Source organism: Leucopleurus acutus, assembly GCF_964270905.1.
Source record: "Leucopleurus acutus genome assembly, chromosome: 10".
Taxonomy (NCBI): Eukaryota; Metazoa; Chordata; class Mammalia; order Artiodactyla; family Delphinidae; genus Leucopleurus; species Leucopleurus acutus.
In genome coordinates this window covers 32409049-32429032 of record NC_139153.1, presented here as the reverse complement: position 1 = coordinate 32429032, position 19984 = coordinate 32409049, and the positions used below count along the sequence as shown (strand labels likewise).

Here is a 19984-nt window from a genome sequence, read left to right as displayed (position 1 = left end):
GGCTGCCTTGGCTCTCCAGCCATCTTGGTGATTCTGTGACCTACCCAATATTCTTTCAATAAATTCCTTTTCTACTGTTTTTGTTGCCTGATAGAGCTAAATTGTAGATCTGACTGAGTGGAGGCTAAGAGTAGAGTATAGTGAGGACCTATATAAAGCCAACACTGAGGAGGGCACTGCAGAAAGAAAGAACTAGGGTCCTTGATGGCAACACTTTTGTTGAATCAACCAACTCCAGAGTCTGTCCTTCCGCTGCAACTCTTTTTTATGTGAGATAAAAAGTTTCATTATGGTTTAAGCCAGTTTGAATCAGGTTTCCCATTATTTGCAGCAGAAAAATGCAGATGGAGATTATGCTTTATAAGCCAAAATTATAATTATTAATACCATCTAGCCAACTATTAGTGGTGTTGGGAGAACTGAATAAGTCATTCTAAGCAAACGGAATTGCCTAGGGCCTGGTACACAGTGATCCTCCATCAATGTTAGTTCCTTTCTAATTTTACCTGTAGTTGTCGAATACTGATGCGTAAATCTGATTCATTAAATCCATATGGAATATTCCAACCAAGAGGACCAAATTTCTTTCTCTCTTGCACAAGGGCATGAAAAAAACAAACTCCAAAGAGTAACTTCTCCCATGCCTTTAAGATAAAAATATGCAACAAGAAAAAAATCTGATCAGATTTCCATTACTAAAATGAGGGGAACTGATGATCTTTCATTATAAGGTTCTATGATCATATATCTCTACAAACTTTTATTTAGAAAGACTATCCAAAATACTATAAATAGTATTAATAATTAATACTATAAAAAGTATTAATCTTATGACTTATCCAAAACCTCCAAGCTAGACAAACTACAATAACATTATACTTTATTAAAATGCAATAGTGCTAGAGAGACATGCCAAGATGGCAGAATAGGAAGACCTTGAACTCACCTCCTTCCTTGATACACCAAAATTACAACTACTTACAGAGCAACTATCTATGAGAACAAACTGAAGGTAGAAGAAAAGATTTTCCACAACGAAAGACATAAAGAGAGAACCACAAGATGGGTAGGAGGATCAGAGACATACTGTAGTCAGGACCCAGGTTTGCTGACCCACAAATGAGAGGAAAATCACAATTATAGAGGTCCTCCCCAAGGAGTGAAGGGTCTGAGCCCCACATTGGGCTCCCCAGTGTAGGGGCCCTGCACTAAGAAGACAAGCCTCCAGAACGTCAGGCTTTGAAAGCCAGCAGGGCTTATGTTCAGGAGAGCTGGTAGGCTATAGAAAACAGAGACTCCACTCTTAAAGGGCATGTGCAAAATCTCCTTAGTACTGATGTTTCCTTCCATGCAGGGAAACTTCAATTAATGTAACACTCCTGGATTTTCTCCATCCTTATACTCACTGGTGGAGGGAGGAGTACCTATCTGACGGGTAAATTTGGGGAAAGTCAAGCAAATATGCTTTGCTCAGCTTTTCCCTTTTCTCTCTTAGAAGTGAGCTTCCGGCAGGGAAGGAAGTTTTCCTCTGTTCCTCTGGGTAGATAAATGTACTTAATTCTGGGTTCAGTAATACTAAGCCTACTTGTTCACAGATATAAACTACATCTTCCAACCTAGTCTATATCAGTAATTAAGGTTATAATTTGGTTCCCATATGTTTGTACTTTTTCCTGTTTCTTAACTGGTAAGAATTTGGGCAGAGAAAAGGAGTGCTATTTATTGGAACTCCTAACGTCCTCAATACCATGTGCAAAACTTTTTTACATACGGATACATTGAAGAGTGTTATTAATGTGTCAAAACATTATCACTAGAATTTCCATGAAGGCAGATTTTTTTGGTGATGGCAGTGTCTATTTTACTCTCACTGCATTATATCGTACCTAACAAACATATTTGTTGAAAGAATAAATAAATAATGTTAAAATAGATTGCTACTCTTGGGTCTTAATTGTCTTAATCAAATGCACTGTTGGACTTTTGTATAAACTAAGAAATGTTCATTCATTCAACAAATATTTATTTGAGTATCTACTACATGGGAAGCAGAACACAAACAACTGGGAATAAAATAACATAGGTAGAATTTCTATCTTCTTAGGAAATGCCTAAAGTTTAATATTAAATAAAATATTTATGTTTTCATATTTTTTCACTATAAAAACACATTTTAAAAGTTCCAGGGGCTGAGTATTACCAGTTCCTTTCCCTCGCATCCATTGAAAAACTGAGGATCAGAAACTGGATGAGTGAGATATGATTGGAGGAGATTTAGCCGAAGACCCGTAGGAGGCTCATTAGTCATTTTTACTCCATTCTGTAGAATTGTTACTGGGAACTAAGACAAAATAAACAAAGAGCATTACTCTAGATAACCAACTCAAGTCCTAAAAATACATACACTAGTGGATTAAAAATAGGTATAAGGGAGGACTCCAGAAATATTTTTAAAACCTCTTAAGGTTAAGCATTTAAGATATACAATATATCAATAACACATAACCAAATAAATGTACTAAACTCCATAGGAAATAAATATACTTTTGGAGATGGGTAACTTGTGAGCCAAAGCCTAAAGGATGAATTACAGCCTTCGGGAGAAAAATCTTCACATATTTTTTCCAACATGGGCATCCAGGAGACAGCGAGGTGACAGTTCTGTAGGCAAACCCAAGTTCCTTCCTCTATTGCTGCGTTAATCATTTTTGTTGCAATTGGTCCTTGTCCCTGTCCCAGTGAAATAGCTTGAAATTTATTTCCAGACATAGCTTTATCATTTGCAAATTTCAGTAGGCCTAAGAGGGCACAAAAAAATAAATGGTTTCACTGCTTACTCTAAAATTATAAAATGTGCCTTATGTTTCAGTGTATAAGTATTTAATTGTGAATAATTCTAGTTACCTTTCCTTATAAATACCGAATTTACTGATTTACACTCATCTAAGAAATAGATATTGAACAAGATGATTTATTTATAATTTATTAAGTTGACATTATGCACTTACTGGCCATGGGATCTGCTCCTGGAGATAACACAAAAATTAAGGGAATGGTGCAATTTGAATCCAAATAACTCTTTGCCAAATCAAATGGTGGAGGCTCTACAAACTTTTTCCCTAGTTTGTCAGTTACATAGTTAGTTATGGCTGGACTTATCTGTTGAAGAGAGAAAAAATATGATCTTTAGAGTAACTTTTATTTCACATAACAACTTTGATGATTACTGAAAACCGACAGAGTAAACTATGAGTCTAATGGATAAGAAAAGCATGCAGCATATCATAGGCAAAGCGCTAATTTTCCTAATATATAAAAGGTATCTATAAATTGATGGGACAAGACTAACAATCCAAAAGAAAATGGGCAAAGAAGATAAACAGTTTATAGAAAATGAAATAGAAATGGATCTTAAACATAGGAAAAGATGCTCAACCTCATTTAGTATAGCAGAGACTGCAAACTGTCCCCATTCTGTGTCTCCTTTTGGTAACAGAACTCCAAGTTTTCCCAACCTTTCATGCAGCTAGATGTGGCTATGTGACTAAGTCTTGGCCAGAGAAATACAAATGGACATTATATATGGAGCTTCCAGATCCTATTTTTTATAAGGAAACTGTTTGCCTTCAACACTCTCTTTTCCTGTTCAACAGATGTGGTGTTCATGACCCAGCTTCAATCTCACTGACAAGGACCACACTTTAGGAGTCTTCTCTAGCATGAGAGAAGGAACTTGAATCTATGGATGATCTCAAGAACAGAGGTGCCCTGCCAGCCCTCAAGCAAATACTCTGGGCTGTTAGGAGAGATAGAGAAAATAACTTCTATTTTATTTCAGCTACTGTATTTTAGGTCCCTTTGTTACAGCAGCTTTGTCTATACCCTAATACTTATAAATAAGAAAAATACAAATTATAATTTTACTTAGATACCATTTTTCACCATCAGCTTGTTATATAAATGGGACAAAGATAGCCTGTGTGTATATACCGCTGGATTGTTTATTTTTCACAGTAGGCTAAAACCTGTTAGCTCAAAAGGCCACTGGCACCAAACTCAAAATGTTACATATTCAACTGTTTTAAACATAGCCCAAATAAGCAGATTTTTAACCATTTAGAGTCTGCCTACTTTTCACCCAACGTCTGCTAGCCATAAAAAGATAAGCCCCAGGATATAAAGACCCCAAGCCACTGCTGCCCTTCAGAGCTCTGACACAGAGACTCTCAGCCGCCATGCTGATGAATAATGTCGTCCAGACACCACACAAGTCCCCTCTCCATTAGGAATTCCCTTGCCTTCCCCTCTCCTTTGGAGTTGTGGACCTCCCCTCACTCCCAGCCTCTGGACAGACACCTGCTATGAGGGATTTCTTCCTCCCCAACAAACAAACCTGTCAAAGTAACATCTAATGAAACTCATGTGCGTTACTGCCACCTCGATCAGCCCCAGAATCCTCAACCCCTCTGCACAGATTGGCAAAGATCCAAAAGTTTGGCAAACAGGGCTTCCCTGGTGGTGCAGTGGTTAAGAATCCGCCTGCCAATAGAGGGGACACGGGTTTGAGCCCTGGTCTGGAAAGATCCCACATGCCGTGGAGCAACTAAGCCCACGCACAACAACTACTGAGCCTGCGCTCTAGAGCCCATGAGCCACAACTACTGAGCCCATGTGCCACGACTACAGAAGCCCACATGCCTAGAGCCCCTGCTCCACAACAAGAGAAGCCACCATAATGAGAAGCCCGTGCACTGCAATGAAGAGTAGCCCCTGCCTGCCGCAACTAGAGAAAGTCTGCATGCAGCAACGAAGACCCAACACAGCCAAAAATAAATAAATAAATAAATAAATAAATATTTTTTTTTAAAGTTTGGCAACATACTGGGTGGGCAAAAGTACAGGTAAACAGATATTTTCATATACTGCTGAGGAAGAGCAATCTGGTATAACTTTCATGGAGGACAATTTGAAAGTATCCATAAAATTACAGAGGGCAAATCCACTGACATAGCAATTTTGTTCCTAGGAATTTATTCTGATATATAGTTGCACATGTGAGAAATGACTTTTGAATAAGGTTATTCATTGCAGCATTTTTATAATAAATAATATATAAATATTATAAAGATCCATCAGTAGGAACTGGCTAAAGAAATTATTGTACACTCATACAATGGAATACCATGCAATTGTAAAAAAAAAGAAAGAGAACACTATTTGTGAATTAGTAGAGAAAAAAGCAATATGGGGATTCCCTGGTGGCGCAGTGGTTGAGAGTCCGCCTGCCGATGCAGGGGACGTGGGTTCGTGCCCCGGTCCGGGAGGATCCCACATGCCGCGGAGCGGCTGGGCCCGTGAGCCATGGACGCTGAGCCTGTGCGTCCGGAGCCTGTGCTCCGCAGCGGGAGAGGCCACAGCAGTGGGGGGCCCGCGTACCGCAAAAAAAAAAAAAAAAAAAAACACACACACACAAAAAAAAGCAATATGCAAAACAGTGGACGCTACCGTTTCTGTTGAAAATAAATGGAAAAAGAATTTATATGTATGTACATTTATATGTGTATAAAAGGACAACAAGAAGCAGATAACATTAACTACTTGAGAGGAAGGATGATGAATGACTGAGAGATGGAGTCTGGAGGCACACTTTTCATCATATTCATATATTCATGTAATTTAAAACAGTGCATCAGTTTTGAAACACAGGAAGATGTGACGTATTTGTAAATTATATTAAAATTAATTAAAAATAAAAGAATGCTGTTCATCAATATTACCAGCAGAAAAATCAGTACAAAGAGGTATCAGACATTATCTTCTAAATGCCAAAGGACTTTCTAAAGGGAATGTGTAGGAATTTGATGGAGAGAGGAGTGATCATCACAGGCTTCTTTGGTCCCGGAAGGTTTGTGGAATACATGGGGAGGAAGGATAGGGGCTTCTATATGGGTAATTTACTGTAGTTGTGAGCAATTCTGTAGTTTTAAATAGAAGTTTCAAGCTGAAAAGAGGTCTGATTAGCCAAGGTAATAGACTGCAAAGCTGTACTTTTGTCATTATTCTACAGGTATTGACAGGCTCCTGAAGGTTTTTTTTTAATAAAGAGCTCACAATGACATAGCAGCTTTTTATTTCTTTCTTTAATAACTACACATGAGCAATGATGAAATCTTTTTCATCCTTTTACCATTAACACCATGTAGAGTTTCCACCTAGCACAGGAGATCTTCAGTATACATTTTTAAGGAAAGGGAGCTGCTGAGGACACAGAGACCTTGCTCCGCATTACCCTACACACTGGCCAGGGGCAATGCTCCCTGACATGATGCAACTGCAATCGAGTATGATAGTTTTCTATAGAAAAAGTATCTTGTTCCAGTAATTTAACATGAGAAGAAGTCATAAGACTTTTCTATAATATTAAAATATATATTTTAATCCTTCATGTAAGATACTCTAGAAATTATGGAGACTTAAACAGACCTGGATATGGGCTTTGTGAGGATTAATTTTATGTGCCAGCTTGGCTAGGGCACAGTATCTAAATACCTGTTAAGGTATTTTTAAAATAAGATTAACATTTAAATCAGTAGACTTTGAGTAAAGTAGATTACTCTCCATAATGTGATTCGGCCTCATTCAATCAGTTGAAGGCCTTAAGAGAAAAAAAGACCAATTTCTACTGAGGAAGAGGGAATTCTGTCAGTAGACCACCTTTGGACTCAAGCTGCAACATCAGCTCTTCCCTGGGTCTGCAGCCTGCAGATTTTGGACTTGCCAGCTTCTCACAATCATGTGAGCCAATTCCTTAAAATCATCAGAATCCTACTGATTCTGTTTCTCTGGAGAATCCTGACCAACACAGACTTTAACTGAATTTGGTTTAATGCAATTAAATTCAACTCAACTCACAGATATTTACTGAGATGTCCAACCATCTGCCAGGTACTGCTTTAAGTCTTGGAGATATTGAACAAAATAAGACATGCGTCCTGACCTCAAGAAGCTCAGAGTCCAGTGGGAGACCCTACCAAGTAGACAGACAATTATTTTGTATTCCAGTGTGGTCAGTGTGGTGTTTAAGCACAGGATCCCAAGCATGGCAGACAAAGCAGTAACCCCACACGTGGTACTGATACAACATCTCCACTGGTCATCAGAGAGCCATTCTGTGGAATGCAAATAGGCAGGGGTTTCCCAGATGCAGAGCTACTCATTCCTAAGTTTACCATGAACAAGGGAAGCTACTTGTGATAAAATAATGAATAAAGCACTGTTTTGGCCTTCAAGGGACTTATTTTCTAGTGAAAGGAACATATATATATATATACATACAACTATAAGGTAGGAAAGAATGAGGTACATTTTAATAATGTACAAAGGGCTTTGGGAGTTAGAGTAAGGAGAAAGACTCAGAAGTCACGTAATTATATAGGCCTCTGTTTGAACCTACTCAGAGACTGAATGAAGCATTAGATAATGCTCCTTGTGAAAAAAATGTAAAAAAAAAAAAAAGGAAAAAGAAAAGACAGGACCATTGCAATCACTTTCAATATCTTCATTTTATATGTGGTTGTAACTGGAACTCAGAAAGGTGAAGTGACTTACTCAAAGTTTTAAGCTACATATATAAGCATAGCTTTTAGTTTTTTTGGGTTTTTTTAAACATCTTTATTGGAGTATAATTGCTTTACAATGGTGTCTTAGTTTCTGCTTTATAACGAAGTGAATCAGCTATACATATACATATATCCCCATATCTCTTCCCTCTTGCGTCTCCCTCACCCCCTCCCTATCCCACCCCTCTAGGTGGTCACAAAGCACAGAGCTGATCTCGCTGTGCTATGCGGCTGCTTCCCACTAGCTATCTACTTTACATTTGGTAGTATTTATAAGTTAGCTTTTAGTTTTTTGTTTAAAATTTTTCCTTTCGTAACACTATAACACTTTTCTCGAGTGTATGAAAATTGGTATCAGCCTATTTATTTCACCTAAAGAAAGATTTTTGTGCTTGTTTGAACTAATAAAATTATGACACATTCAAGATTTTCTACTGTCTTCTGCTTCTAGTCAATATTGAGGAAATGGACCAGATTTACCTTCTTGCCATAAAGAACTAAAAAATGGGCAATATTAATGAAACAGCCATTTTCAGACATAAGGCTGTTCAGACAATAGGTGGTACAGGACAGTGATTCCTGATAAAAAAAAGAAACAAACAAGGTGAGACCTATTATCCCCTTGACTTTCCTCTGGGAGATACATTCCAGACTGTGGAACAAGGAGAGCAACTGAAAGTGGTACAACACAGTGTTGCTGAATTGGGAAGACAGGCATCAGAGTTCAAGGAGGCTCAGGCTGCTGGAAGTTTCAGAGTTCAAATCTGAAGGGAAGTATCCAGAGAAAGAGCTCAGAAATCTGCATAATATTGTCCTTCTATCTTTGCTGAACACCATGGTATGTATACATAGGCCAAGCAAAGAGTGACTGGGGAGCTGTGAACTTGGGATATGAGGAGCTACCAGAGTTCATGAAAGGCTGGGAATCATTCAAGTTCCCAGTAGCCACAATGGAGAGTCCTTGGTGATCACTTGGGGCATTCAGTAAAGGCCCTAGAAGGACCACACTTTAGCCATGGAACTAAACTATCCATGGAGTAAAGGCTATTCTATACCTGCGCTAACAAATCTTAAAACAATCTTGAAAGGAGCAATCTGAATTTAACTGTATAGTCAAAGGGGTAGGTAAACCTTTTCTATAGAGAGCTAGATAGTAAATATTTTAGGTGTTGTGGGCCACATACAATTTCTGCTGCTTATTCTTTTCCTTTTCTTTTTTAAATTTACTTATTTTATTTATTTTTGGCTGCATTGGATCTTCATTGCTGCACATGGGCTTCTCATTGCGGTGGCTTCTCTTGTTGCGGAGCATGGGCTCTAGGCGTGCAGGCTTCAGGAGTTGTGGCATGTGGGCTCAGTAGTTGTGGCTTATGGGCTCTAGAGTGCAGGCTCAGTAGTTGTGGTGCACGGACTTAGTTGCTCTGCGGCATGTGGGATCTTCCCAGACCAAGGCTCGAACCCATGTCCCCTGCATTGGTAGGCAGACTCTTAACCACTGTGCCACCAGGGAAGCCCTATTATTTTTCTTTAAAACAACGCTTTAAAATGCAAAAATCATTTACAGTTCATGGGCTGGACAAAAATAGGTCACTGGCTAGATTTGGCCCAGAGGTGTTGTTTGCTAATCCTGAACCAGCAGAACAAAAGTCAACAATCTTTAAAGGAAGATGACAAAATCAAAATCATAAACAATGTTGAGCATCCAATCAAACATTACTGGGCATGCCAGGATGTGGGAAAATATAATCTATAACCAAGAGTAAAGTCAGTCAATAGAAACAGATCCAGAAATGATGGAATTAGCAGTCAAGGATTTAAAAACAGTTATTATAACTGTTTTCAAGTATTTAAAGAAAAGTATAAACAGAATGAAAGAAGAAATAGAATATATAAAAAAGAACAAAATGAACATTCTGTAAATGAAATATACAGTTGCTGAAACAAAAATTAATTGGATGGAATTAATAGCAGATTAGACACTACAAAAGAAGAAATCACCAAATTTAAAGATAGCAATAGAAACTGTCCAAACTGAAGTACAGTGATACAAAGGATTTTAAAATAATTAACAGCGTATCAGTCACCTATGGTATAATATCAAGCAGTCTAACGTATATTTAATTGGAATCATGGGAAAAAAGTATTTGAAGAAATAATGGCCAAAGTTTTTCTCAAGTTGAGGAAAACTATAAACCTACAGATCCAAGGAACTCAATGAACCCACGTGAGCATCTGAAATAAAGGTTAAAGTACCAAATAACAATAACTTTAAACCTAGTACTTCATAAATGGCAAATTATCTGGGTTCCAAATAGAACACATTTGTCTTTTACCTTATCAGGTCTTAAGCACCGAAGAATTATGATTTTCTGTAGTTCATTTAGCCTTGTATCCATTGGTGCTGGAAATTTAGCATTGTGTGGCTCTTTACTATCGTAGATCTCCCGCCATTCAGCTATATTGTCACAAAAATGATTCCTAATGGAAAGAAAAGCTTAATGATTATCCTTTCATTGGGAAAAAATTTAAAAAAGAGATTGTTGAATGAGGAGATGAATCAAGACAGCTATAGAAATATTTTTTTAAAATCACTAGATTACAAATTTACCCATTACTATTCAATGCTAAGTCATTGTGTTTAAACAATTACCTGAGTCCTTTGAACGCAGGAAATTCACTTGCACGACAGATTTCCTCCCAGCTTTTATCCTGTAGCCAAGTTGGATCAGGATTTTTCTCAGAACTCTTAAGACTTACACCTCCAGTTAAAAGAAACATCAGTTCCTGGTATTCAATCTCTTTCTTTGCCCTGTGTTCCCAAAATAAGGACTGCTGTAAATTGTTGTTTTAAAATTGAATGAAGTCAATTTCTGCTTATATAGCCTGGATAAAACAATCAGAACTGACCTACCCTACTGCTATAAACAACTAGGAACTGGAAAAAAAATAAAAGAAACAATTGTTTTTAGAAATTATAATAGCTAGTGCAGGACTGTGGGCCATGAAAAAAAGGGAGACAAGGTGATCCCCATGATTGCCTCAGCTAACCGCCAGGAGGCACTTTTCAGACTACAAAGCAAGAGGGTAATCAAATCAGAATCTAAGAGTACTGCTGAGTTGAAGAGACAGAGATCAGAGTTAAGGAAGGCTAAGGTGGCTGCAATTTGTGGGCAGAGTACCAGAAGGGAGGAAGATACATGGATGAGGAGCTCCAGAAATCTGCATAGAAATCCTTTTTATTCTATTGCTAAATGCTGAGTTATGTATGAGTAGGGTAAAACCCCAGGAGGACAGGCAAAGAATATCTGGGGAGCTGCAAACTAAGTAGCTACCAGAGCTCACACAGGAGTGAATATATGAGTTATTACCAACTAGAGTTGAATCTTTATTGAACACCAGAGGAGTTCAGTGGTGACACTGGAGATACTTTAGTAGTGAAGCTAACCTAGCTGTAGAATAAAGTCTACTCTAAAACTGTCATAAGAAATCTTAAAAATAAGACTTGAAGAGGTCAAATGAATTCAGTATAATTTAAGTACCTGCAAAAGTAAAGTCTAGTGCTCTTTAAAGCAATTAAGAAAAGAGAGAAAAACAAATACCGTATGCTAACATATGGAATCTAAGAAATCTATAATCATATATGGAATCTAAGAAAAAAAAAAAAGGTCATGAAGAACCTAGGGGTAAGACAGGAATAAAGACACAGACCTACTAGAGCATGGACTTGAACATATGGGGAGGGGGAAGGGTAAGCTGTGAAAGTGAGAGTGGCAATGGACACATATACATTACCAAAGGTAAAATAGATAGCTGTGGGAAGTAGCCACATAACACAGGGAGATCAGCTAGGTGGTTTGTGACCACCTAGAGGGATGGGATAGGGAGGGTGGGAGGGAGGGAGACGCAAGAGGGAAGAGATATGGGAACATATGTATATGTATAACTGATTCACTTTGTTATAAAGCAGAAACTAACACACCATTGTAAAGCAATTATACTCCAATAAAGATGTTAAAAAAAAAAAAAAAGACCCAGCACTTACCAATGTAAAATTCACAACATCCATAACCAGGAGAAAAGTCAGTACATAGATGCGATGTAGAAGTGATAGAGATGATATAACAAGCAGATAAGAATGCTAAAAGAGCTATTATAAACATGCTGAAGGAGTGAAAGTGAAACATGAACATAATGAAGAGAGAAGTGGGCAAAATAAAAAATAACCAAATGAAACTTCTAGAGATAAAAAATTAAAATCTGAAAGAAAAATTCACTGACTTTTTCTCAGATTTACAGAAATTGAAAGTATGCATTACCAGTAGACCTACACTATAAGAAATGTTCAAGGAAATTTCAGGTAGATGGAAATTTGAATCAACAAAAAAGAATAAAGAGCATCAGAAATGGTAACTAGTAGATAAACATAAAAGACATTTTTCTGTTACTTATGTCTCTTTTAAAAAGTAATTGACTATAGCAAAATAACAACATGCTGTGGGCTTTATAACATATATACAAGTAAAATGTATGACAATAAAACAAAAGCTATGAGGGGAAAGTTAAAAGTATATTGTTTTCAGTTCTTATATATATATGAAGTAGTATAATTTTACCTGAAGATAGACTATAAGTTCAAAGGTATACTATAACCCTAAACAAATCACTAAAATAATAAAACATAAAATTATAGCTAATAAACCAACAAAGGAGATAAAATGGAATCATAAAAATACTCAATTTAAAGAAAAATAGATTTATAGAGACGTGGATGAGCCTAGAGACTGTCATACAGAGTGAAGTAAGTCAGAAAGAGAAAAAGAAATATCGTATATTAACATATATATGTAGAATCTAGAAAAATGGTACAGATGCACCAGTTTGCAAGGCAGAAATAGACACACAGGCATAGAGAACACATGTATGGACACCAAGGGGGGAAGGGGGGTGGGATGAATTGGGAGATTGGGATTGACATGTATACATTAATATGTATAAAACAGATAACTAATGAGAACCTGTTATGTAAATAAAAATAAAACCCACAGGTTAAAAAAATAAATAAAACAGACACTAAGTTCCCAAAAAAATAGAAAATGAGGAAACATGCAACAAAGAAAAGATGGGCAAAACAAAATAAATCATAAGATGGTAGATTTAAACATAACTCTATTATCTCATTAAATGTAAATAGTCTAAACAATTTCATTAAAGGTAGTGATTATCAGATTGGATAAAACAAGTAAGACCTAATTACATGCTGTCTATAGACATAGTTTAAATATAAAACAAATAGGTTAAAAGTAAAAGTATGGAAAAATATATACCATGCTAACACTATTCAAAAGAAAGCTGGAGGGGCTACAATAATATCATACAAAGTAGATTTCAGAGCAATAAATATTACCAGGGATTTTGAAAAGTCAAGTCAATTTATTAAGAGGACATAACAGTCCTAAACATTTATACATCTAATAACAGCATCAAAACACACAGTAATATTGATAGAACTGCAAGGAAAAGTCTCTATAGTTAGAGATTCCAACTCTCTCTCTATAACTGAACAAGTAGATAGAAAATCAATAAAGATATAGATGATATATGGACCATCTTGACCTCCTTGACATTTTAGAACATTCCACCCAAGAACAGCAAAATATACATTCTTTCCAAGAGTACATAGAACATTTACAAAGATGGATCATATTCTGGGCCATGCAATGTCTCACTCATAAAATTTCTGGAACAGGAATAACTATAGAGACAAAAAGCAGATCAGTATTACCTGGGGCTGGAAGCAAGAGCAGGAATTGAATAAACTGGCAAAAGGAAACTTCTGGGGATGATGGAAGTGTTCTAAAACTGGATTTTGGTGATGGTTGCACAATTATATAAATGTACTAAAAATCATCTAACTGTATTCTTACAATGGGGGAATTGCATAATGTGGCAATTACACCTAATAAAGCTGAAAAAAAGAGGCTATCTCTATTGAGTGACTTACATTTATATTAATAGAAAAAGGTGCACAAGAACATTTACAGTGTATTCCCTTTGTGTAAGAAAGGAAAATAAGAAAAACATAAACAAATATATATAAACACACACGCACACACTTCACAAAAATTTACTCAAAATGGATCATAGACCTAAATGTAAAATGCAAAACTATAAAATTCCTAGAAGATAACATAGGAAAAAATCTAGGAGGTTTTAGGTATGGCAATAACTTTTTAGATACAACACCAAAGGCACAATCCATGAAAAAAAGAATTGATGAAGTGGACTTCATTAAAATTTAAAACATTTGCTCTGCAAAAGACAGAGAATAAGAAGGCAAGCTACACACTAGGAGAAAATATTTCCCAAAGATGTATCTGATAAAGGACTGTCATCCAACTCAACAACAAAAGATGAACAACCAAACTGATTAATAAATGGACAAAAGACCTAACAGATGCTTCACCAAAAATGATATAAAGATACCAAATAAGCAAATGAAAATATTTTCAATATTATATATCATTAGTGAATTGCAAATTAAAACAAGATTACACTACGCATCTATTAGAATGGTGAAATCCAGAACACTGACAAGACCAAATGCTGGCAAGGTTGTGAAGCAACAGGAACTCTCATTCATTGCTGGTAGAATGCAATGGATTAAGGAATGTAACCTATATGCTTGTTGAGCCTCTTCTGGGATATGTGATGCAGAATGGATTTAGACTTTCACTTAGGACCCATTTTCAAAGTAATTTTCACAGAGAAAATATTAGTCAAGAAGAAAACTCTTTTAATATTTTAATGGTCCCATGAGTGAGAAAATAAAGGTGCTCCTTCAGCACCTTCCCCTGCCCAATATGTTCTGGCCCGAGTTTTTGCTTTTTCCAGAGTGTGGGTCAGTTTCAACATTCTGGACATCAAGGACCACAAGCCAAGATTCCTAAAAATGCTGAGATGCTGCATGGAATCTCTTGGAATACAGTTTCTTATAAAACTAAACATACTCTTACCCATGATCCAGCAATCACACTTCTTAGTATTTAGCCAAATAAGTTAAAAACTTATGTGCACACAAAAACCTGAAGTTTTATTCATACTTTTCAAAACTTGCAAGCAACCAAGATGTCCTCCAGTAGGTGAATAGATAAACTACAGTACATCCAGACAATGAAATATTACTCAGTGCTAAAAAGAAATGAACAATCAAGCCATGAAAAGACATAGAAGAATCTTAAATACATGTTATTAAGTGAAAGAAGCCAATCTAAAAACTCTCTTTCTTTTTTTTTTTTGGCCACGCCACACGGCTTGCAGGATCTTAGTTCCCTGACCAGGCCAGCAGTGAAAGCACCGAGTCCTAAGCGCTGGACTGCCAGGGAATTCCCTGAAAACTCTATTTCTTGATCTGAGTGGTAGTTATGCAGATTTTTGCTTTGTACGAATTTACCAAACTGTACCTGAACATTTTGTGAGCTTTTCTGTATGATCCAAATTTTAAAAATCAAACATCAAAACACCAATACTACTATAGAGAAATGTACAAGTAAAATCATGAATTATGCAGAGCTAAAACATGATATCCTTCTGTGAGAAGCCATTGATTAGGTTTTCCAGGCAAGTTTTTTTTTTTTTTGCAGTACGCGGGCCTCTCACTGTTGTGGCCTCTCCCGTTGCGGAGCACAGGCTCCGGACGTGCAGGCTCAGGAGCCATGGCTCACGGGCCTAGCTGCTCCACGGCATGTGGGATCTTCCCGGACCGGGGCACGAACCCATGTCCCCTGCATTGGCAGGCGGACCCTCAACCACTGCGCCACCAGGGAAGCCCCAGGCAAGTTTTTAAAAGAAAGAAAAAGCAAGTAACTTACAAAAGAAGATTGGCACATAATAAAAAAGAAAACAATAGCTTGTCCTTCTCAAACAGTGATCGGCATATATTACAATATAAGTTGTATGTGAAGTGGTCATTTAAATATCGTAGGCGCTTTTCCAAAATTTTGGATTTGTTACTGAAAGGTTAAAAAAAAAAGGAAAATATATTGAGTCAAGTAAAACTAAGAAAAAATAAGTAACATATGAATTAACATACAAGTTGTTTTTATTTTATCGAAATAACCACTGTTAAAAATATGAAACTACACACACACACACACACACACACACACATGCATATATTGGGTTCACCAAAAAGTTTATTCAGGAAAATACCCGAAAGAACTTTTTGGTCAGCCCAATAAAAATGGTGACATCTGAGTAAGCGCTCTGGATTGTACCAGTGTGAACTTCCTGGTTGTGATATTGTACTATAGTTATATAAGATATTATCATTGGAAGGGAACCCTCATGCACTATTGGTGGGATTGTAAATTGGTACATAGTCCCACTATGAAAAACAGTATGGGGGTTTCTCAAAAAAATAAAAATAGAACTACTATACAATCCAGCAATGCTACTTCTGGGTATGTACCCACCACAAAACTCCAAAAACACTAATTCAAAAAGATATATGCACCCTATGTTTACTGCAACATTATTTTTTTTTAATTGAAGTATAGTTGATTTACAATATTGTGTACATTTCAGGTGTACAGCACAGCGATTCAGTTATACATTTATATATATACATATAAATCTATATATTCTTTTTCAGATTCTTTTCCCTTATAGGTTATTATATAATATTGAGTATAGTTCCCTGTGTTATATAGTATGTCCTTGTTGGTTATCTATTTTATACATAGTAGTGTGTATATGTTAATCCCAGTCTCCTAATGTATCCCTCCCCTGACTCCTGTTTTCCCCTTTGGTAACCATAAATTTGTTTTCTGTGTCTGTCTCTCTCTGTTTTGGAAATAAGTTCATTTGTGTCTTTTTCGTTTAGATTCCAGATACAAGCGATGCCATATTTGTCTTTCTCAGTCTAGAATACTTCACTTAGTATGAGAATCTCTAGGTCCATCCATGTTGCTGCAAATGGCATTATTTCATTCTTTTTTTATGGCTGAGTAATATTCCACTGTACATATATACCGCATCTTTTTTTTTCTCTTTCTTCTTTTTATTAATGTAGTATATCATATTGATTGATTTTTTAAACATCTTTATTGGAGTATAATTGCTTTACAATGGTGTGTTAGTTTCTGCTTTATAACAAAGTGAATCAGCTATACATATACATATATCCCCATATCTCCTCCCTCTTGTGTCTCCCTCCCACCCTCCCTATCCCACCCCTCTAGGTGGTCACAAAGTACTGAGCTGATTATCTTTTCAAATTATGGTTTTCTCTGGATATATGCCCAGGAGTGGGATTGCAGGATCATATGGTAGTTCTATTTTAAGATTTTTAAGGAACCTCCATACTGTTCTCCATAGTGGCTGTACCAGTTTACATTCTCACCAACAGTGTAAGAGGGTTCCTTTTTCTCCACACCCTCTCTAGCATTTATTATTTGTAGACTTTTTGATGATGGCCATTCTGACTGGTGTGAGATGATACCTCATTGTAGTTTTGATTTGCATTTCTCTTATAATTAGCGATGCTGAGCATCTTTTCATGTGCCTTTTGGCCATCTGTGTGTCTTCTTTGGAGAAATGTCTATTTAGGTCTTCTGCCCATTTTTTGATTGGAATTTAAGTGTCCATCAATAGATGACTGAATAAAGAAGATGTGGTATATATACACAACATATACTTAGCCATAAAAAAAGAAAATTTGCCATTTGCAACAACATGGAAGGAACTAGAGTGTATATGCTAAGTGAAATAAGTCAGAGAAAAATATCATATGATCTCTCTTATATGTAGAATCTAAAAAACAAAACAAATGAACAAACAAAACAACACAGAAACAGATTTATAGATACAGAGAGCAAACTGGTGGTTGCCAGAGGGGATGGGGTGGGGGCCATATAGGTGAAGGGGATTAAGAGGTACAAATTTCCAGTCAGAAAATAAATCAGACATGGGATGCAACATAGCATAAGGAATATAGTCCATAATATTGTAATACTTTTGTATGGTGACAGATGGTTACTAGACTTATTGTCGTGATTATTTCTTAATGTATTTAAATGTTGACTCACTATGTTGTATACCTGAGACTAACATAATATTGTACATTAACTACACTTCAGCTGAAAAAAAAAAGATGTAAGAACTGGAGAAACTGGGTAAAGGGTACATGGGACCTCCCTGTACAGTTTTGTGTGTGTGCAACTTCGTATGAAGCTATATGTTAAAAATGGGGTATAATTCTATGAGAAAATGAAATATGGTTTACACCATCTCTCTATTTTCAAAATTCTAAATTTCTTATTGTACTCCCAAATGACTGAAAACAATCAGTTAATTAAAAAGCACCTACTGAATATCTATGAGTGTGAGAATCTAAGCTGGGGAGGGAACTGTAAGAGATAAAGAATTATGAAACATTTACCTGCCTCAAAGAAGCATAAAATCTAGATCAAGATCCATATGTTAAAAAAAAAAAAGAAAAGTAAGAAAACATATGGACAAAAGTGATTACTTCTGGATGGGTTATGACTAATAATTATTTTCTTCTTTATACTCTTACATGCTTAAAACTTTTGCAATAAGAATACGTTGCTTTCATTTTTTTAGTTCAATTTTTTCAGTAATACTTATGGGAATCTAAGACGATACACCCATTCTAGGAAAGTTTAGCAGTTACTTAAAAAAAAATAAACAAGCAACTACCACATGACCCAGCAACTGCACTCCTGGGCAGTTATCTTGGAGAAATGAAAACTTATGTTCACACAAAAACCTGTCCATGCATTTTATAGCAATTTTATTTGTAAAAGCCAAAACCTGGAAATAACCCAGATGTCCTGTAATAAGTGAATGATTAAACAAACTGTAGTACATCAATATCATTAAATCCTCTCAGCAATAAAAAGGAGTAAACGATCTAAATGAATCCCCAGAGAATTATATTGGGTGAAAAAAAGCCAATTCCCAAAAGTTACATAGTGTATGATTCCATTTATATAACATTGTTGAAGTGACAAAATTATAGAAATGGAGAACAGATTAGTGGTTGCCAAGGGTTACGGTCAGCATGAGAATGGGAGGAAGATGAATATGGCTATAAAAGGGCAACATGGGTATCCTTGTGGTGATGAAAGTACTCTGTATCTTGACTGTGTCAACATCAATATTCTGGTTGTGATATTGTACTACAGTTTCTCAAAACATCACCATTGAGGAAACTGCATAAAGAGTACATGGGATTGCTGCATTTTTTCTTATAATTGCATGTGAATCTACAATTATCTCAAAATTAAAAGTTTAATTTTTAAAAAGTAATACTTGGATCCATGGGAATGGGATGGAAGGGGAGGGGGTAGTGACACTTCTCTGAGCAGACCTTCTGTATGGGATTTACTTTTGGAGTCATATTGATGGCTTACGTACTCAAAAATATAATTAAAATCAACAAGGAAAAGGGGGAAACTCTAAAATGAAATATAAAAATAAACAAATTACCCTAACTGTATTTCACGTGAATAACAAACATCATCATACTAAAGGAGGAAAAACTAACCCAAGTAACTTTTGAATATAGTTTTTTGCATATAAAAACAAAAAGACTGTAAGTTTCTGTGTGAATACATGCATCCAATTCTCTTTAGTATATACCCAAGAATTGCTAGATTTGCTGGAAATACTAGATCATACGGCAAATCTATGTTTAATATTTTGAGGAACTTCTAAAAATGTTTCCAAAGTGGATGCATTATTTTACAATCCCACCAACAGTGTATGAGGGTTCTGATGACTTCACATCCTTGACACCTATTATTGACATTTATGTCAATTCTTCAACTTGAACATCCTACATCATGTAGGGTATGTTAATTCAAATTCCAAATCCCAACTGGGAAAGTTTAGGGATTTCAATCACTCAGGAAAGATTGTTCTACCAAGAGCCCATGTAGAACACATATGCTAGGCTCAAATCATATTTTTATTCTACTTAACAAGTTACTAAATACCAGATATTGTTAAAAAATACTCTATAAATATTATCTTTTTAATTCTCATAACAACTCTTAAAGGTAGGTATTATTATTATCCCTATTTTATAGATAAGAAAAATTGAGGCAATTACAGAAAAGTTAGCTGACTTGCCTGTATTCATGCAGCTATTATGTGGCAGAACTGAAATTTAATCGCTTACTCCAGTCTAACTCCAAAATCTGTGTACATTCAGTAATTGGTTAAAGTGAAAATATCTAGCAAATGATTAGAAATGTGGGGCTGAAATTTTTTAGAGACCTCAAGGCTGGAGAAAGATATATTGGAGTTGCTAGCAAAGATAGGTCATGTGCTTTATCAAA

The 19984-nt window shown here is 36.1% G+C and overlaps 2 protein-coding genes across 2 annotated transcripts in view; both read right to left on the bottom strand.

Moving 5' to 3' along the window:
* Positions 1 to 19984, bottom strand: part of ARF4 (ARF GTPase 4) — a 1077785-nt gene that overhangs the window by 834108 nt on the left and 223693 nt on the right. The gene's annotated exons all lie outside the window — the stretch shown is intronic.
* The window catches only part of DNAH12 (dynein axonemal heavy chain 12), a gene marked incomplete at both ends in the record, with an annotated part of 211972 nt that overhangs the window by 14548 nt on the left and 177440 nt on the right, over positions 1 to 19984 (bottom strand). The window contains 7 exons of the mRNA XM_082848988.1: positions 507 to 644; positions 2201 to 2341; positions 2545 to 2798; positions 3009 to 3159; positions 9953 to 10097; positions 10270 to 10428; positions 15488 to 15628. Coding sequence (XP_082705114.1) covers positions 507 to 644; positions 2201 to 2341; positions 2545 to 2798; positions 3009 to 3159; positions 9953 to 10097; positions 10270 to 10428; positions 15488 to 15628 — 1129 coding nt within the window. The remainder of the gene's footprint in view (positions 1 to 506; positions 645 to 2200; positions 2342 to 2544; positions 2799 to 3008; positions 3160 to 9952; positions 10098 to 10269; positions 10429 to 15487; positions 15629 to 19984) is intronic.